This window comes from Pleurodeles waltl, chromosome 3_2 (assembly GCF_031143425.1).
Source record: "Pleurodeles waltl isolate 20211129_DDA chromosome 3_2, aPleWal1.hap1.20221129, whole genome shotgun sequence".
Classification (NCBI taxonomy): Eukaryota; Metazoa; Chordata; class Amphibia; order Caudata; family Salamandridae; genus Pleurodeles; species Pleurodeles waltl.
Genome location: NC_090441.1, coordinates 75,832,850 through 75,853,427, shown reverse-complemented (window position 1 = coordinate 75,853,427; position 20,578 = coordinate 75,832,850). Strand labels below are relative to the sequence as shown.

At 46.4% G+C, this 20,578-nt stretch overlaps 2 protein-coding genes across 2 annotated transcripts in view; one reads left to right on the top strand and one right to left on the bottom strand.

Moving 5' to 3' along the window:
• BUD23 (BUD23 rRNA methyltransferase and ribosome maturation factor) overlaps positions 1–18,055 on the bottom strand; it is a 117,046-nt gene extending 98,991 nt beyond the window's left edge. The window contains exons 1-2 of the mRNA XM_069226787.1: positions 17,516–18,055; positions 17,135–17,172 (exon numbers count right to left, since the gene is read on the bottom strand). Coding sequence (XP_069082888.1) covers positions 17,135–17,172; positions 17,516–17,554 — 77 coding nt within the window. The 5' untranslated portion in view covers positions 17,555–18,055. The remainder of the gene's footprint in view (positions 1–17,134; positions 17,173–17,515) is intronic.
• A 161-nt stretch (positions 18,056–18,216) lies between these two features.
• Positions 18,217–20,056, top strand: DNAJC30 (DnaJ heat shock protein family (Hsp40) member C30). Its single transcript, XM_069226786.1, has one exon. It carries the CDS (start codon positions 18,259–18,261, stop codon positions 19,579–19,581), a length of 1,323 nt encoding a protein of 440 aa, XP_069082887.1. The 5' UTR covers positions 18,217–18,258; the 3' UTR covers positions 19,582–20,056.
• The last annotated feature ends 522 nt before the right edge of the window (positions 20,057–20,578 follow it).

Here is a 20,578-nt window from a genome sequence, read left to right as displayed (position 1 = left end):
CTCACTAGAGAAAAGGCTGGAGACCCCAGTCCTAGAATCAATGGGCCTGGAGATTCAAAATATATATATTTTTTTTTAAACTATCTGCATGTTGATCTTACACTTAGAGTCCAATATGGCCAGGGAGGAAAGAGCACATAGAATTTAAATACAGAAAGAAGTGTTAGTGCTTTTTCAAGCTCCCTTTCCCTCCTTTTGGACACAAATCGACTGGAAAGTTACTTCAGGGTAAAAAAACCTAAATTAAGGCACACGTTTTTACCAGAGTTTTGTTATATGCTGATGATGTAGTTATGAGGTCAAGAATGGCTAATGGGTTTAAGAATTTGGTTGCTTGGATATTTTAATTTATGGATGGTCTGGACTTAACAACTAATTTATTCAAAACATTTGCTTTAACAATGGGCCATATGGTTACGAGGAGTAAGACTACATGCATTAAGAAGCATGTATTGTCCCAGTCCTGTCAACATCCTACTCAATAACACTAATACCTGCTTTCATCTATTAAGGACTAGTAGACTTAGGTTTACTCAGTCTATGGGTGTGTTTTTCAGTTTTACTTTATGCCTGGGGAATAAACAGATATACCAGATGAAAACCTTTTACAATAACAAGTATATCTCTATAGCCACTTATGGTGCTGACTTCTGGGATTACACAGATATATTCTGTCTACAGGTGTAGGAAGTTGGCTCTGTATGCACTATTTCAAAGTAAGGAATAGTATGCACAGAGTCCAAGGGTTCCCCTTAGAGGTAAGATAGTGGCAAAAAGAGATAATACTAATGCTCTATTTTGTGGTAGTGTGGTCGAGCAGTAGGCTTATCAAAGGAGTAGTGTTAAGCATTTGTTGTACATACACACAGGCAATAAATGAGGAACACACACTCAGAGACAAATCCAGCCAATAGGTTTTGTTATAGAAAAATATATTTTCTTAGTTTATTTTAAGAACCACAGGTTCAAATTCTACATGTAATATCTCATTTGAAAGGTATTGCAGGTAAGTACTTTAGGAACTTTGAATAATTACAGTAGCATATATACTTTTCACATAAAACACAAATAGCTGTTTTAAAAGTGGACACAGTGCAATTTTCACAGTTCCTGGGGGAGGTAAGTTATTGTTAGTTTTAGCAGGTAAGTAAATCACTTACAAGTCTCAGGTTTGGGTCCAAGGTAGCCCACCGTTGGGGGTTCAGAGCAACCCCAAAGTTACCACACCAGCAGCTCAGGGCCGGTCAGGTGCAGAGGTCAAAGAGGTGCCCAAAACACATAGGCTTTAATGGAGAGAAGGGGGTGCCCCGGTTCCGGTCTGCCAGCAGGTACCAGGGGGGTTTTGTAGGGCACCGGGGGGGACACAAGTCAGCACAAAAAGTACACCCTCAGCAGCGCAGGGGCGGCCGGGTGCAGTGTGCAAACACGCGTCGGGTTTTCAATGATGTTCAATGAGAGACCAAGGGATCTCTTCAGCGGTGCAGGCAGGCAAGGGGGGGGCTCCTCGGGGTAGCCACCACCTGGGCAAGGGAGAGGGCCTCCTGGGGGTCACTCCTGCACAGAAGTTCCGTTCCTTCAGGTGCTGGGGGCTGCGGGTGCAGGGTCTTTTCCAGCCGTCGGGACTTTAGGTTCAGGCAGTCGCGGTCAGGGGGAGCCTCGGGATTCCCTCTGCAGGCGTCGCTGTGGGGGCTCAGGGGGGACAACTTTGGTTACTCACGGTCTCGGAGTCGCCGGAGGGTCCTCCCTGAGGTGTTGGTTCTCCACCAGTCGAGTCGGGGTCGCCGGGTGCAGTGTTGCAAGTCTCACGCTTCTTGCGGGGAGTTGCAGGGGTCTTTAAATCTGCTCCTTTGAAACAAAGTTGCAGTCTTTGTTGAACAGGGCCGCTGTTCTCTGGAGTTTCTTGTTCCTCTTGAAGCAGGGCAGTCCTCTGAGGATTCAGAGGTCGCTGGTCCTTGAGAAAGCGTCGCTGGAGCAGGGTTCTTTAGAAGGCAGGAGACAGGCCGGTAGGACTGGGGCCAAAGCAGTTGGTGTCTTCTTTCTTCTTCTGTAGGGGTTTTCAGCTCAGCAGTCTTCTTCTTCTGTAAGTTGCAGGAATCTGCCTTCTTAGGTTCAGGGGAGCCCTTAAATACTAAATTTAAGGGCATGTTTAGGTCTGGGGGGTTAGTAGCCAATGGCTACTAGCCCTGAGGGTGGGTACACCCTCTTTGTGCCTCCTCCCAAGGGGAGGGGGTCACATTCCTATCCCTATTGGGGGAATCCTCCTTCTACAAGATGGAGGATTTCTAAAAGTCAGAGTCACCTCAGCTCAGGACACCTTAGGGGCTGTCCTGACTGGCCAGTGACTCCTCCTTGTTTTTCTCATTATCTCTCCTGGACTTGCCGCCAAAAGTGGGGGCTGGGTCCAGGGGGCGGGCATCTCCACTAGCTGGAGTGCCCTGGGGCATTGGAACACGAAGCTTGAGCCTTTGAAGCTCACTGCTAGGTGTTACAGTTCCTGCAGGGGGGAGGTGTGAAGCACATCCACCAAGAGCAGGCTTTGTTTCTGTCCTCAGAGAGCACAAAGGCTCTCACCGCATGAGGTCAGAAACTCGTCTCTCAGCAGCAGGCTGGCACAGACCAGTCAGTCATGCACTGAACAATTGGGTAAAATACAGGGGGCATCTCTAAGATGCCCTCTGTGTGCATTTTGTAATAAATCCAACACTGGCATCAGTGTGGGTTTATTATTCTGAGAAGTTTGATACTAAACTTCCCAGTATTCAGTGTAGCCATTATGGAGCTGTGGAGTTCGTTTTTGACAGACTCCCAGACCATATACTCTTATGGCTACCCTGCACTTACAATGTCTAAGGTTTTGCTTAGACACTGTAGGGGCATAGTGCTCATGCACATATGCCTTCACCTGTGGTATAGTGCACCCTGCCTTAGGGCTGTAAGGCCTGCTAGAGGGGTGACTTACCTATGCCACAGGCAGTGAGGTTGGCATGGCACCCTGAGGGGAGTGCCATGTCGACTTAGTCATTTTCTCCCCACCAGCACACACAAGCTGGCAATCAGTGTGTCTGTGCTGAGTGAGGGGTCCCTAGGGTGGCATAAGTCATGCTGCAGCCCTTAGAGACCTTCCCTGGCATCAGGGCCCTTGGTACCAGGGGTACCAGTTACAAGGGACTTACCTGGGTGCCAGGGTTGTGCCAATTGTGGAGACAATGGTACATTTTAGGTGAAAGAACACGGGTGCTGGGGCCTGGTTAGCAGGGTCCCAGCACACTTCTCAGTCAAGTCAGCATCAGTATCAGGGAAAAAGTGGGGGGTAACTACAACAGGGAGCCATTTCTTTACACAAGCCCCCCCCAGCCCACAGGCCAGGAGACTCAGCCAAAGCTGGGAGAGTCTTCCTAGTCTGTCAGGCGAGGAAGAGTAGAGGAAATAGGCTGGTTTGTTGCAGGGCCTACTCTGCCTTACATCCTCCTGTTCAGGTCATTCCCTCTGGGGAACTGACCCACTTCCACAGTAATAGGACCTAGTCTGAATTGCCTCTTGTCTGTGTCTTTAATGTCTCCACCCATTCTCTCTATTTTGGGGTTAGAGGTATCCACCTCTGCTAATCTTATCTTAGCCAGGGCCACCCCTAGCTTACCCAAAGAGGTTACCTAGAGCTGGAGTAACCCCACCATGACCAACAGGGTCAGGGGGCCTAACTTACTATTTGGCATGGGGTCAGACCACCATGCCAAGGATAGTGCAGCCAGAAAGGCGAACTCCCAGCAGAGGCCACTGACAGCTGTCAGTGCCCAGAACCACACCTTTAGCTCTTCACCCACAAGGGAAGGAGCTAAGTTAAAGGTTTCTTTGGGTTCAGGGTGCCTGTCTGCTGTATTAGAGTGGGGGGGTTACCACATCTTGTAGTAAACACCCTTCTTCCACTCTTTCGTCTGTTAGCTGAGGAGCCACCTACTCAGGCTTAACAGTTGCCTGACTAGCCAGGACTTCTTGTGGGTCAGGTTGGACTGTACCAGTGCCACTTTTGGAGTTCTCCTCTATTGGAGCAGAATCTCCTTGGCTTGCTGGAACCTTGGCTAAAGGTTGTCCACCTTTCCTACTCTGTTTTCTTTTCTTTTTCTTCTGGGGCCTACTTGCAGTTACTGCAGGGGTAGCACCTTCAGAATCCTTGGGAGAGGACTGGCACTGGACCAGTTCCTCTCTTGGGCTCTGACTAACCTCTGGGTAGTCATTTCCAAGGAGACAATCAAGGGGGAGGTCTGTACTGACTACCACCCTTCTCCAGCTAAAAGTCCCACCCACTTCTATGGGCACAAAAGCCACAGGCCTATCAGTGACCCTGTCTGGGCTAACTCTTACTCTGGCCATCTCACCTGGGATGTACTGGTTTGAGAACACCAGCCTGTCATGCACAATAGTGTGACTGGCACAAGTGTCTCTCAGGGCAGTGGCTGGGATTCCATTCACCAGTAGGTGGTGGAAGTGTCTACTTCCCTCTGGAATCTCCAACTCACCTGTTGGGCCCTTTTTCCAGTTGAAGGCTATGAAGACCTCCTCATCTGAGGAGTCATCCCCAATGGCTACACTGGTCACCCCTGGGATTTTGCTAGGGGGTTTGTTTTTGGGACAAGAAGTGTCCTTGGTGTGGTGCCCTGTCTGTCTACAGTTATGCCACCATGCCTTAGTGGCATCCCAGTTCTTACCCTGGTACCCACCTTTGTTTTGGGTTGTGTCTCGGGGCCCACCCACCTGGTCTGGTTTTTGGGGGCCTACAGAGGACTCTTTTTCTTTGTTTCTAGTGTCACCCACTTTCTCCTAAGGAGGTTTTGTAACCCCTTTCTTTTGGTCACCCCCAGTGGAAGTTTTGGTTACCCTAGTCTTGACCCAGTGGTCTGCCTTCTTTCCCAATTCTTGGGGAGAAATTGGACCTAGGTCTACCAGATACTGATGCAACTTTTCATTGAAGCAGTTACTTAAAATGTGTTCTTTCATAAACAAATTATAAAGCCCAACATAGTCATGCACTTCATTTCCAGTTACCCAACCATCCAGTGTTTTCACTGAGTAGTCTACAAAATCAACCCAGGTCTGGCTCGAGGATTTTTGAGCCCCCCTGAATCTAATTCTATACTCCTCAGTGGAGAATCCAAAGCCCTCAATCAGGGTACCCTTCAGGAGGTCATAAGATTCTGCATCTTTTCCAGAGAGTGTGAGGAGTCTATCCCTACACTTTCCAGTGAACATTTCCCAAAGGAGAGCACCCCAGTGAGATCTGCTTACTTTTCTGGTTACACAAGCCCTCTCAAAAGCTGTGAACCATTTGGTGATGTCATCACCATCTTCATATTTAGTTACAATCCCTTTAGGGATTTTCAACATGTCAGGAGAATCTCTGACCCTATTTATGTTGCTGCCACCATTGATGGGTCCTAGGCCCATCTCTTTTCTTTCCCTTTCTATGGTTAGGATCTGTCTTTCCAGAGCCAATCTCTTGGCCATCCTGGCTAATTGGATGTCCTCTTCACTGGGGCTCTCCCCAGTGTTTTCAGAGATGTTGGTCTCTCCTGTGAGGGACACAGCATTTCTGACTATTATGTTTGGAGTCAGGGCTTGAGAGGCCCTGTTCTCCCTAGTTAGGACTGGTAGGGGGGACTTTTCCTCCAAGTCACTATCTTCATCCTCTGTGTTGCCATCCTCAGAGGGGTTGGCCTTTTCAAACTCTGCCAAAAGCTCCTGGAGCTGTAGTTTGGAAGGTCTGGGGCCCATTGTTATTTTCTTTATTTTACAGAGTGACCTTAGCTCCCTCATCTTAAGATGGAGGTAAGGGGTAGTGTCGAGTTCCACCACATTCATCTCTGTACTAGACATTATGCTTCTAAAAGTTGGAATACTTTTTAAGAATCTAAAACTAGTTCTAGGTTCTAATTCAAACTTTCACAAACTTTTAAACTCTAAAAGAATTGCTAAACAGGATCTAACACAAGGCCCTAGCAGGTCTTTTAAGAATTTAGAAAAATAGTTCAAATTGCAAAAATCAATTTCTAATGACAATTTTTGGAATTTGTCGTGTGATCAGGTATTGGCTGAGTAGTCCAGCAAATGCAAAGTCTTGTACCCCACCGCTGATCCACCAATGTAGGAAGTTGGCTCTGTATGCACTATTTCAAAGTAAGGAATAGTATGCACAGAGTCCAAGGGTTCCCCTTAGAGGTAAGATAGTGGCAAAAAAAGATAATACTAATGCTCTATTTTGTGGTAGTGTGGTCGAGCAGTAGGCTTATCAAAGGAGTAGTGTTAAGCATTTGTTGTACATACACACAGGCAATAAATGAGGAACACACACTCAGAGACAAATCCAGCCAATAGGTTTTGTTATAGAAAAATATATTTTCTTAGTTTATTTTAAGAACCACAGGTTCAAATTCTACATGTAATATCTCATTTGAAAGGTATTGCAGGTAAGTACTTTAGGAACTTTGAATAATTACAGTAGCATATATACTTTTCACATAAAACACAAATAGCTGTTTTAAAAGTGGACACAGTGCAATTTTCACAGTTCCTGGGGGAGGTAAGTTATTGTTAGTTTTAGCAGGTAAGTAAATCACTTACAAGTCTCAGGTTTGGGTCCAAGGTAGCCCACCGTTGGGGGTTCAGAGCAACCCCAAAGTTACCACACCAGCAGCTCAGGGCCGGTCAGGTGCAGAGGTCAAAGAGGTGCCCAAAACACTTAGGCTTTAATGGAGAGAAGGGGGGTGCCCCGGTTCCGGTCTGCCAGCAGGTACCAGGGGGGTTTTGTAGGGCACCGGGGGGGACACAAGTCAGCACAAAAAGTACACCCTCAGCAGCGTGGGGGCGGCCGGGTGCAGTGTGCAAACACGCGTCGGGTTTTCAATGATGTTCAATGAGAGACCATGGGATCTCTTCAGCGGTGCAGGCAGGCAAGGGGGGGGCTCCTCGGGGTAGCCACCACCTGGGCAAGGGAGAGGGCCTCCTGGGGGTCACTCCTGCACAGAAGTTCCGTTCCTTCAGGTGCTGGGGGCTGCGGGTGCAGGGTCTTTTCCAGCCGTCGGGACTTTAGGTTCAGGCAGTCGCGGTCAGGGGGAGCCTCGGGATTCCCTCTGCAGGCGTCACTGTGGGGGCTCAGGGGGGACAACTTTGGTTACTCACGGTCTCGGAGTCGCCGGAGGGTCCTCCCTGAGGTGTTGGTTCTCCACCAGTCGAGTCGGGGTCGCCGGGTGCAGTGTTGCAAGTCTCACGCTTCTTGCGGGGAGTTGCAGGGGTCTTTAAATCTGCTCCTTTGAAACAAAGTTGCAGTCTTTGTTGAACAGGGCCGCTGTTCTCTGGAGTTTCTTGTTCCTCTTGAAGCAGGGCAGTCCTCTGAGGATTCAGAGGTCGCTGGTCCTTGAGAAAGTGTCGCTGGAGCAGGGTTCTTTAGAAGGCAGGAGACAGGCCGGTAGGACTGGGGCCAAAGCAGTTGGTGTCTTCTTTCTTCTTCTGTAGGGGTTTTGAGCTCAGCAGTCTTCTTCTTTGGTAAGTTGCAGGAATCTGCCTTCTTAGGTTCAGGGGAGCCCTTAAATACTAAATTTAAGGGCGTGTTTAGGTCTGGGGGGTTAGTAGCCAATGGCTACTAGCCCTGAGGGTGGGTACACCCTCTTTGTGCCTCCTCCCAAGGGGAGGGGGTCACATTCCTATCCCTATTGGGGGAATCCTCCTTCTACAAGATGGAGGATTTCTAAAAGTCAGAGTCACCTCAGCTCAGGACACCTTAGGGGCTGTCCTGACTGGCCAGTGACTCCTCCTTGTTTTTCTCATTATCTCTCCTGGACTTGCCGCCAAAAGTGGGGGCTGGGTCCAGGGGGCGGGCATCTCCACTAGCTGGAGTGCCCTGGGGCATTGGAACACAAAGCTTGAGCCTTTGAAGCTCACTGCTAGGTGTTACAGTTCCTGCAGGGGGGAGGTGTGAAGCACCTCCACCTAGAGCAGGCTTTGTTTCTGTCCTCAGAGAGCACAAAGGCTCTCACCGCATGAGGTCAGAAACTCGTCTCTCAGCAGCAGGCTGGCACAGACCAGTCAGTCCTGCACTGAACAATTGGGTAAAATACAGGGGGCATCTCTAAGATGCCCTCTGTGTGCATTTTGTAATAAATCCAACACTGGCATCAGTGTGGGTTTATTATTCTGAGAAGTTTGATACTAAACTTCCCAGTATTCAGTGTAGCCATTATGGAGCTGTGGAGTTCGTTTTTGACAGACTCCCAGACCATATACTCTTATGGCTACCCTGCACTTACAATGTCTAAGGTTTTGCTTAGACACTGAAGGGGCATAGTGCTCATGCACATATGCCCTCACCTGTGGTATAGTGCACCCTGCCTTAGGGCTGTAAGGCCTGCTAGAGGGGTGACTTACCTATGCCACAGGCAGTGAGGTTGGCATGGCACCCTGAGGGGAGTGCCATGTCGACTTAGTCATTTTCTCCCCACCAGCACACACAAGCTGGCAAGCAGTGTGTCTGTGCTGAGTGAGGGGTCCCTAGGGTGGCATAAGTCATGCTGCAGCCCTTAGAGACCTTCCCTGGCATCAGGGCCCTTGGTACCAGGGGTACCAGTTACAAGGGACTTACCTTGTTGCCAGGGTTGTGCCAATTGTGGAGACAATGGTACATTTTAGGTGAAAGAACACTGGTGCTGGGGCCTGGTTAGCAGGGTCCCAGCACGCTTCTCAGTCAAGTCAGCATCAGTATCAGGCAAAAAGTGGGGGGTAACTGCAACAGGGAGCCATTTCTTTACAACAGGTAAAAGATAATACATTTTGTTCATGATGACTAAGTCTTCCTAGTAGCACCTTGCACTTTGCCATGACAAACTAGATTTCACGTATCTGGAGAAGTTTAAATCACCTCCCCCCCCACCCCAATTCTTTTAGGATTTACTATATAGTCTAATCCCAAAGCAAACATCAGTCAAGAAATCATTCTAAATTTGTTACAGTTAGAAAATAGTTACACTATACTATGGTTGGGCTATATTTAAAATGTTAGCATGGAATTGGGTTGCCCTCAAAATATACTCAAAGAGGACTGGTCATGAGGTGAGAAAACATCCCTAGAGTCAAATCGTTGAGGGATCAATTCAGCTGGATAAACCTAGTAGCTCACATCTTTTATTGCTTTAAAAAAAAATTACCAGGCCAAGTACTACATTTAGATATTTGTGCTTAAGATTTCTGAGAGACATTTGCTGACATGATGTAGAGTTAGAATAGCACATTAACAATTATTCTGTTATAATGGGACTCTTTTTGAGTCATTGTGATAACATCTCTTTACAGGCTATGCTAAACATTTTGTTTTTCTGTAGGTTTTAAAAGGGTTCATGTACAAAAATTATTAAACCACTGTTAAGACATAAAAGAATTCACTACTGTTAGACTATGAAACCTACAGGCATCTACTTTTGTGCTGACATTTCTGACATGTAATCTTGTGTGCTGATTTGTATGCAATAGTATAGCCATTTTAAATAAAATGAACTGAGTGACAATATTCAGACACTGGAGATGGAGTGTTACTGGTAAGTTTAAGAAACCGTTTCATTACCATCATAGAATGTTCATTAATATTCATAAGTAGTAAAGACCTTCACCGTTGTACCTTCCCAAGCTGATGACAGAGCTCCAGGTAACGGTACAGAAAAATAGGCCAGTATGTAAACATGAACGCAGCATGGTTGCAGAAGAAAATGGAGCTACATAACAGTCTGCTTTGGAGAGGATAATGATAATAAAGAGTCATTCTTTCCATCTTAAGGTCCGTCTGTCACACCCTCTGGAATACTCTTGAAACACATCACGGACGCCTTTGTTTTCCACTTCCGAAATACTTATAGGTGTTTCCTTGTGGTGTTTTTATTTTAATGCCGTGCAAGCGCACAGCTGATTCTAAAAGTATATTGATGAGACTGGGAGTACTTTGAATTTATTGAAGCTGCTACCAAGACAGTATGCACATGATCTCCCCCCCAACCAAAGATTTCCCCCCAGAGTGGCGCTTCCAGATGCCAGCAAGGGCCTGGAGCCAAACAGTACTATTGAATGCTCCAAAATCTATAAAATAGACAGTTGTTTCGGCATTTGAACAAACGGATATGGGACTATATTGTCAGACCTCCGTACTTCATTGGGCAACCCAAAGGAAAGATGAAGGTAACTGCTCCCCTAAAAGGTCTTACTATGTTATGCAAGGACCCTTAAAGCCACAATAAAGAAAGATGACTAATCTGGAGACAAGGAAAAGTATTTCAGACATACATGGCTCCGAAGCCTATTGAAATGAAAAATTGAACAAGTGCATTAAAATAAAATCTTAGCTAACTCTTTCCCCTTTCCAAATAGGGATGTCTGAACTGGAGGGACATATGAAAAAAGCATAAAATTCAATGGGCAAAGAAAAAAAAAAAGAAAAAAAAAATCATTTGTTCCAAAGTTGTCAACCAGAAGAAATGAATCACAAATTTGCTTAATCTGATTTTCTGACGGCTAGTGAAGAGAGACACACACGGTAATCATTAGAAACTTGATTCCGTCCATTGAGGGACAGATCCTATTGTGGTTTTCTTAAGGCAGGGTATCCCTGAGAAAACTCAAAAGTCTCAGATTACTCCTGGTATTCTTTGAGACTATTCGAAGACACACAGAGTGAGTGTTTGAAAAATTGAGATCAGATGCCAATTTGTCGCCTTGTTGAAAAAAGACAAATTGCCACAACCCATTTTTACCCCAAAACCTTCTTTCACGCCGGTCTAATTTGTACATGCACATTCTTGCAATTTCTAGAGTTTCATGGGATCTAAGAGCTTTGGACTTTAATTTTCCCACCTACAGACACGGAATTCATTACCCAAGCCCACAGAAAATGATGCAATGATTCTTTCACATAGGTCTTGCATGAAGAGAATCCTCAGTGCTTTTAAGTAAGAGATGAAAGTGGTTCTGGGACATTACATGTTGGGATATAAAAGTCCTCTGCATGGTGAGAGATGTATGCCCTGAGTGACCAACTGTGATTTTGTCTGGAACCCCAACGCTGTTTTTTTTTTGTCATAGGTGAACACAGATCATGCATGTGCACCATGACACAAGCCTGTCTCACGGACTGCACTGCCCTCATGGTGGTGGAAGGCTACTGCTATCACCATGAGATAGGCAGTATAAGTGCTGTGGTGGCAGCATATTGTGTAGTGATCAGTAGTATTGTATAGGTAGTTTTTACCCATGTCACTGGAGTGAGGCCTACAGGCTCACTTACCATTTTAAAAGTTCAGCTGTTGTGTGAATAACTCACCCCTGGCCTACATCAGGTTGATGTGGAAGTACGTGTGTGGTGGAAACATGCTGAATGTACGCGCGCTCACAAGAAATGCACTGCATGAAAGGGTGAAGTGTGGTACAGTGCGCACAAGGTAAATGTGTGTGCTGACAGTGTGTGTTTTCAAAGTAACACTCTGGTCCAGTACAAAGAGACTGCAGTATTGAACAGTGTGCGCAGACTGAGTGAGTGTGCTGGATGTGGGTATACTGGTTGTGGCATACTACATGCAGATAGCAGTGCTGGGAAGTGAGTGCAGAAGTCCAGGATTAACTTTTCGATGCACATATCACTGTGGCTGACATCCAGGTGTGAACTCTGGTCACACTCATGAATCCTGTTGTGGGTTAATCAGCTTCGGAGCCCTACCCACTGATGTTACGGTCTTCCTTCAGGAGGAAGACGAAAGGGAAAAGAGGCAGAACCCCAAAATAAAATGTCAAAGACCTAGATGCCATATCACATCTTTTGTCTGTAAAACGACAAAGTAGGGGAGTCTGAGACCCCAAAACTTTGTCATCTGCTGAGCAGACCGAGAGCTGTGCAAGAAAGGGAAGCTCTGCAAGACTTCTGCCGGTGACCACGCCTAGTGACTCAAGCCTGCAAGTCTCCCAGCTGGGTAAGGGGACATCACCCAGGGAAGCCAGGATCACCTGCCCTGGAGCACCAGTGCCTGCTTGCTCGCCAAGACTGGTGTGTACATGAGGAAGAGGAAAGAGTTGGAGGGAGTGAAATGCAGGAGGGAGTGAAATTAAGAAGGGTGCCCAGACGTGAAGAATATGTGAGGGATCCATCCCTGCACCAATTGGGCCATAGCCCATGTACTGGACGGAGTTGGTGACACCAGATGCGAGGAGGGGCCGCCGAGAACTGAACTAAGGAGAGTGGTGGGAGAAACCACCTCCTCTCATCGATCTGGCTACTGCCTGGGTGCCAGAGTGAACTGTCGATCCTGTATGCCAGGAAAAGCAAGTGCCATCGTAGAGTGAATCAAGGAGTGTGACCAGAGCTAACCACTCCCACACCGATCGGGCCGTAGCCCATGTCCTTGATTGTCTTGGTGACCCTATTTGCCAAGAGGGACATCCATGGACACCAACATCAAGTCAGTGTGACCAGACGTGTAAGTACTGAGGTTGTGACTCCCTATAACTGGAAGAGCCACCAAAGACACTGTGGCCAAAGGGTCTGGGCCATCGTCCAAGACACTGCTGTGACCAAGATGGGACCAATTTGCATTCTGTCAACAGTACTGAGGGAGGCCCAAGGAGCCACAGAACACCACCGGAGCCCCGCATGAGCAAGGAGACCACCCCTCATCCCTGCTGAGGGAAAAGCAACTTACCGCTGGAGCAGAAGCAACCCCAACAATCTTATTTTGCAGGTAGTGTGGCTTGAGGGAGACAGCTGGAGCCTGCCAGGTGTGGCCACATGCGATCGCACACAGCCCAACATTGCCAATATAGAGACCGTGCTGCACCACCGAAGGACTCCGTTCCTCCGAAACTTATAAAGCAGGTCTTTGGGGCCCTGGGGGACATCCTGCCATTGGTGCTGCAAACCCTAGACTCCAGTGACCGAAATTACTAGCAGAGTCCAAGGGAACAGCTTGAGAATGGCCTACTGGTTTACATTCCCTGGATGCGGCCATCAGTGAATGGGGAATAACACGGAGCTCATTGCACTAGAGGTGGAAGAACAGGCAGTGGTCTGACAACTACAAGAGCCCCGACCTCAAGGGGATTGTTTTATTGCATTTTGAATATCGTTTACCTTTGCAAGTGTACAGTTGAAATTACATTTTTTTTAAATAAAAACGAGTATTGCCTTGACATTGATTTATTGTTTGTGCTGCTCGCATGTTGAAATATGTGATCTGTATCTGAGCTTCCACTGAAGGTGCCTTGACTGCTCGAGGTTTGCTATCCAACTGAGAGTCAAATGCAGATGGGGATACTTGACTCAGTTGAGCGGGATCCATTGTAGAGCAGGCCCTGAGAAATAGCAACTAAAAGGCCTCAAACACATCCGTTGGCCTGGTAGCTCCTGCCTGCCCCAATGGCCTCTGAACGGGGTTCTTACATTATACAAATTCTGAGCTGGAAGATACAACCAACACTGCAAACTGTGGCCAAATGTACTAGGCAATGTTATTCATCCAGAACCAAGACTTACGGCTTGGCAATATGGCTCCTTAAGTCCTACAATTCTGACACTTGATTCCGATGCTGGTGAACGGGGGGAAACTAGAAACCTGCATGCGAAAACAAAATGTGGTGTGAAACAGTTTTTTAACCCTTATGTTCAGTTTCCAATATTTTACTGCATCTTGGTCACTCTATGTCTGAATACTATTCCATCTACGTACACGTAGCAGTTTTAAGTGTTTACCATAGAAAACATTATGATCTTATTAGTAATTCTTAGTTTGTGAAAACGTTATTGTGTGATCTCCATCCCTGGAGCTTTTTGTTTATATTAAACACATCTGCATTTCAAATCTAAGCACATAAGAGGGTAGAATCACGTTTCTTTCTTGGATTCTATCTTTCAATGCAGCGGTTACCTCTGAAGCATTATAGCTGGATAGACCTTTCCTTCTTACTTACACGGAAAATACTAACTTTTGTTTTAACACAAGCCATTTCTATTTCCATACAAATATGTTCACCGGTCTGTGTGCATTTGTGCTGCAACACCTCTGTCACTGGGCAATCTCTAAACACAACTTACATCAGAAATGCTTTGAGCTACAACTTGGATTGTTCTGTCACCAATCCCTTTAAAATCACTACTTAATCCTGCCCTTTGAAACTCAAGTGACAAGAGTGTCAAATGTTTGTTTTCAGTACGTGAAAGCCAAAAATTACCCTGTTTGTGGACACTCAATTCCACATTTGTTATAAATGCTTTAACTCGGATACGACTGGATTACAGCAACACAAAACAACTTGCAGACTCTGATAAGTTGCTCACAGGTCTTCAACCAATACAAACTACAGCAGTCCATTTAGTTGCTGATCTTATAAAGAGATGATATCTCTAACACGCTGCATGCTTTGCACTAGTTATCCATCTGGAAATTACTTTTAAATCTACGAGCATAGTTCAGAAGGCTGTGTACCAACACTTACCAAAATTAATGTAATCAAAATGTAAATGGTACATTCCAATCTGTGTACTTTGTCCAGCCAGGCAAGAAAGTGTTTCTATCCAGAAGTTCAGACTTGATTGCCATTGAGGTAGTGCTGGTGGGAGAGCTTTCTCTAAAACTGCTGCTAGGCCATGGGAGTCCTTTCACAGGGAATGTTGTTTATCCTTAACCCAGTATACTAAGGGAAGCATGGTGACAGAACCTGCTGCAGCTTTTTTTTTTTCTGGAAGGGGGGGTGCTCGTGGTTGCACGCATGATCAGTGTTCAACGTTTGTTTTGTTGAATCCAAAGAAAGCGTCTGGGGTATTTATTGTGTGTTTGTTTCAAATACAATTTCTCATTTTTTCGTCATTTTAATGTAAAGCAATATGAAGGTAATGACCGCTGGGTACTCCAGGGCACACTTATTCTACAAAAAGCAGCTGTTGTTGATAATACGCTATAACTAGATGTGTATTTTCAAAGAAGATAAACGTGACTTGCTTCAAGGAGCCTCAGATTTTGAATTAACTCCAACTGGTCAATGACCCATGTAACAATTTTTCAACCTATAAAGATAAATAAGCCTTGGTGTCCCTCCCTTACTGATAACCTGATTTCTTATTTACAAACAAGGAGAAGCACTGTTAGTAACCAGGGGAGTTCTGAGCCAAGACTTCTATACATGGGGTGGTCTGACCAAGATTGCGGGAAATGCAAGAAAGTAATCCGGAAAAAAGAGCTTCCTTTCAAGGGAGAATCAAGGGCTGTAAATTCAACTCAAACACAGAACTGAAAAGGCAGTACAAGACCCCTTTAGAATCAAGAAACAGTCTTTTTATAATCAAAAATGTGCTGAAATATTTGAGGTCATACAGATGGGGGAGCTGAAAACAAATGGGGATCAGGAAATAATGTATCAGGTACATATTCAATATCTGCCACACAATAGCTGAAGACGACTGGGCTGCAAATGTCCCAAATTTAGAAAGCTCCCCCTCTTTAAATGCACCTGAGAATAAGTATAAAATGGATAAAGAGAGGAGTTATTTAAAAAAAAAATATATATACAATATCATCCCTCAAACAGAGTAGGGTGGCTGGACCTGACAACATACCTGCAGTCACAATAAAAAAAAGTCAACACTGAATGGCCGGTGGAAAACCTTGCGTTTGTATTCCAGAGGATAGCAGAAACGGGAGAGCTCCCTTAATCCTGAAGAAGGTCTATTATTAACCCTCTACTGAAGAAGAGAAATTGAAGTATCCCTACCAATTATAGGCAAATTAGCCTTTTAGATGTTTTTTAGTATATATTTTCTAAAATATTATTTTATAATCTCGAGGAATGTGCCCTGAAAATAACTGTTTACCATTAGAAGAGGGATGCTTTTGAGAAGGTAACTCAACAATCGATCACCACTTTGCCATGCTGACAATTGTGAAGACGTCCATTGAGATAAATTAGGAAGTTATGCTGCTGTTTCATGGACTTCCCTACAGCATTTGATACGATTGAGAGAGGGAAGTCATGGGCAAAATTGCGATCCTGGACTATTCAACTACCCCTACTGACCTTAATAGAAGCATTACATATATTGAATTGGCCTTGAGTTGAAATGGATTCCTCTGCTCGCCTCACTAAAAAGATCTATATTTGCAATGAGTTGAGCCAAGAGTGTGTTCTAGCTCAGATTCTTTTTAGTTTATATGTGATTTATTCACCTAGTTTATTAAAAACTACAAACTCCTCTTCACCAAAAATGGGACCTATCCATGTACATTGTATCCATGTACATTTCTATATTTCAAAAGAGTGCTGACTTCATAGTCCTAAAAATACACAGGTCACTATTCTTCACTGCACCAAGATTATGTGACCCTCTGGTTACAGACAAACCTCTGCAGTGCATTAACTAATCGAGGTTTCATACTTTACTATAGTGCAGTGCCCAGTGAGTAACAACTTTTTAAAATGTATTTTTAAATTAAGCTACGTGCTGTTTTATATGTAGCCACCTGACGGTGAAATACCAAAAAATAAAAACCGTACAGAATATGCTGGTTTTTAGCCACACCTTTGACCCCGCCCTCTGTATGCAGCATCACAGTTCGCGTACTTTTTTGGTTTTTTTACGCACTTCGACCCCTGGACACTCCACCGATTTGTTATCCAATATGTTACAGCTGTGATCTATGGAAAATGTTGATATTCCGGATAGGTTGCGACGAAAAGAGGACTATTGTCCTATTAAACAGATTTACTACTTTCCCCGGGACTCTCCGTGTTGAATCTTGTCTGCTGACAAAGTGGCACAGAGTAAAAACTTTCTTTTCTTTAACCGCCACCTCTTATTAACACTACACTAAGGGCCATTTGTACCAACGCATTTTCCCATAGACACAGAATGGGTAAAACCCGTTGATACATCTGGCCCTTAATCACCACAGATCACTCCAGATGACACCACTTCCATGTTATACTCTTCTTTGTTGCAACACAATTCCCCTTGTCTCTTGGGCGCCTCCAGTACAACTCTACCTTCAGCCACTCAGCTACCACTTGTCCCTCCCACAGCACCAACTCCATCATCTCGTCTTAACCACTGCAGCACCTCCAACCAGTCACTTACTTTTGGGTGTATTTGCGGGCTTCATCTTCGTTGTAAAACTAGGAAAGAAGGAAAAAAACGAGTAAGATTCAGACACCAATTCCAAATGAAAAAAAGCAAATTACAGCTGAAAAGTTTTGTTTTTCTAATAACACAACAGCCTAGCCGTGCGACTACTTTGCTGTCCTTTAATTACGTTATTTATCATCTCCTCTCAACCAAATATCCGATTTAATAACTCCTCACAAAAGAACCAGCACAACTCCCTCACCAATTATCAACCACAAGCCTTGTGTCTAAGAATCTCTCCCCCACACTATCCACTTCTCCTTCCTCAGACCCTACTCTCTTCCATCCACACACCCTCCTCTCGGTCTCTTCCGCCCCCCACTTTCTCCTTACAAGCTCCGGTGGCCCCCTTTGCTCTGGTCTTTTTGCCATGGTGTTGTTATCTTGAGGTCCAGCTCCAGCCTCCTGTTACGCTACCACGTGTTCTGTGTCATCAGCACGCGACTCCCTCATAGGCCTAAAAGAAAGACTAACGCGAAAGGCTTCCTCCACACAGGATCAGGGGCTGCGGTGGTATAGATATGGCCACATACTGACGCATGTCACTTATCAGTGGTACGATTGTTTTTATTTTAGAAAATTAGGTCACCACATCGGAGATATGTCTTGGGGCTGCGACTGCTGAGCTTGGCACTGGGGAACCAGACTCCAACCCCAGTTTCGGCTCAACATCCTGTCATAGTAGACAATTGAATCCACTCCGTTCCGGGAAAACGTGAAATATATGCTGGTGTTCATGTAAATCGCACTCGTGGGCACGTTCGCGCTATATAATATAGCAAGGAAAAAAAACAGTGGTCACACTCTGGTGACGTCATCTTCCATAGTCATTCTCTGTCCTCGTACCAGCTGTTCTGTGTGCTTTGGCTGCGCAGAAGTTTCTTTCACTTTCGCGTGAGTTGACAGAATACTGTTTAGCATATTCCATTACAGTTGGCTAGCATGGTTGTCCATTAATGGAGAGAGTTCTTTGGTCCCGCATTATGATTGGTTGTCGCAGGAGACCGCTTGTTTCCTGTTCGTTACTCGCGCTGTGATTGGTGGGCGTAGCCGGCGGCGCCTGCCGGCCTTACAAGATGATGGCGGAGGTCGGCCGGAGGTTGTTATGGGTCCCGGCGCCTTGGGGCCAAGTTGTCCGCGCGAAGGGGACGCGGGAACACCACGGGGGAGTGTTAGGGTTGAAGAAGGTGCCCCTTGGTCACTGGAGAGGAGTCATGTGCAAAGAGTACCCGTCAGTGGCCAAAGAGGTAGGGTGTTTTGAGGAGGGAAATCTTCTATTTGGGCTGCAAAGTGGGGTTCGAGAGCTGCAGTCTAGGACCGGAAACCGGAAGAAATATCACGCTTTATCTAAAAGGAATGTGAAGTCATTAGGGCAGGTAACAGGTGTTTTAGGGGAATTGGTTGTGGGACAGCAGGAAAGAGGGTCCCGAAAGCAACATCAAGGGGCACTGAGCCGTGCAGCAGGGATCCCAGAGGAGAGTGGCCCAAGCCATTGGAGAAGACCGGAGGGAGCCCCTGGTCACGAGCTAGATGCACCAAGAGTACTCTGCTTTCTTCTCCGTAGTTGTGCTGCCTCAGACGAGCACCGGCTTTCTTTGTCATCTTCACCTCCAGGCTCCGGCACGGCCAGAACACACAGTGTGATCAGCGACTCCACAGGGACTATTGTGGGCGCTGCTGTCCACCCAGCTCACCACGGGTTCCTGACAGCAGCTTTCAGGGAGTGCAGCATCGCGCCCTGCACGAGTTCCAAGCTTTCATCAAGCACCAGGGGTGGCTTCTCTGCTGCCGGCCACCATAACGTATTCACCAGGGTTTACTCCACAAGTAACGGAGCTGGAAGGAACAACGGCGCCCAGAAGGAACCGCTCCTCCGCAGCCCGACCGCCTACTACGATATCCTTGGCGTCACCGGCTCCGCCACGCAGTCCCAGATCAAGACAGCCTACTACCGCCAGTCCTTCCGCTTCCACCCGGACCGCAACAACGGCGACGAGGAGGCAGCGCTGCGCTTCACCGAGATCAGCGAGGCTTACCTCATCCTGGGCAGCGTCGCCCTGCGCAAGAAGTACGACCGAGGCACCCTAAGCCAAGAGGACGTGCGGGCTGCGGGGAAACCATCGGTGAAGGTGGAGGGGTCTACCGCGGCCAAGAGGACACAGAGCATGCCAGGGTCGTCCCGCTACACTCCCACCAAGCCAGTCTTCGACTTCGACGAGTTCTATCGAGCCCACTACGGCGAGCAGCTTGAACGGGAGCAGTACATGAGATGGAGGCGCGAGGTGCTACAGCGGCGCAGAAAGGGCCTCGGAGACCGGTGGCAGCTGAAAAAACTCTCGGAGGTGGCGGTCTTGATGCTTATCTGTTCAGCGGCCTTAATCTTGTTCTCATTCAAATGAGCTACTGGGACTGTGGAGGCTAACGGGTGACAGACCTGCCCGCTTAACACTTTATACCCTACGTGGAATGTGCCTTACCAACTGATTGTTCTGGTATTACGCTGGTGTTTGCTGACACCTCCTCAGTTTCGCAAACCCACAACGTAAAGGGTCTCTGGGCTTCCATTTTTGAAAATGCTGCTTAAATATAGAGACTTGGTCTTGTTTCTGGTGTGCTTGAGAGCTGGCGGAACCTAGTCCTATCCTGCTTTGTTTCTTGAACCCACCTTTAGTTTAAGGATGCACATCAGGCACTTTTATATCATTGTCCCACCTAGAGTGTTATCATTCAAGTCTCATGTCCGCACAACGGTGGTTTCTAATAGGTGGCACGGACTGTGAAGAGCTGACTGTGTTTTGTATATGTGAAATATATTAAGATCTCTAGCATCAAAAGGCTACCTAGTACATGTTTATTAAAATCTCGTTCCTGGTTCGTGCTGTGGTTCTTCATGCCTGCTTTTCTTCTAAAGCATTTATGTTGCTTAGTTTATTATGTGGATTACGACTGTAGTGGGTTACCTGCTTCCCTAAAATGCTAATATACCCAGACAAGGTCGTTGTCTACTCCATTATGACTGTCTTTCCCCACCAAGCTTGACTGACTTCCAACACTGGCCATTTTGACGTTTTTGAGGGGGAGGGGGAGGGGGATGGCAACTTGACTTTCAGAAAGCAGAGTTTGTGATTGCTTGTATAGATTTAGGTTGATACGTTGTAGGTCTGTATTACAATTGACTGTCTGGCACTGGTATTCATGGTAAAGTAACATCCCCTCAATCTCAAACATCAGACTTAGTACCGTTACTAAGTTTGTCCATCGAGGACACAGGTATGGGGCGCAGCGCGGTGATGTCTTTAGTTCTGTATTGCCAGAGGGGTGAGGTAGAGTGCTTTCTATGGTGACATCGGAGCAGTGTCGGGTTGTACAGAGGTGTTGGAGGTTAAGCCTGGGTGG

Coding starts and splice junctions, on each gene's coding strand:
- DNAJC30 (XM_069226786.1), top strand. CDS start 18,259: ATGATGGCGGAGGTCGGCCGGAGGTTGTTATGGGTCCCGGCGCCTTGG.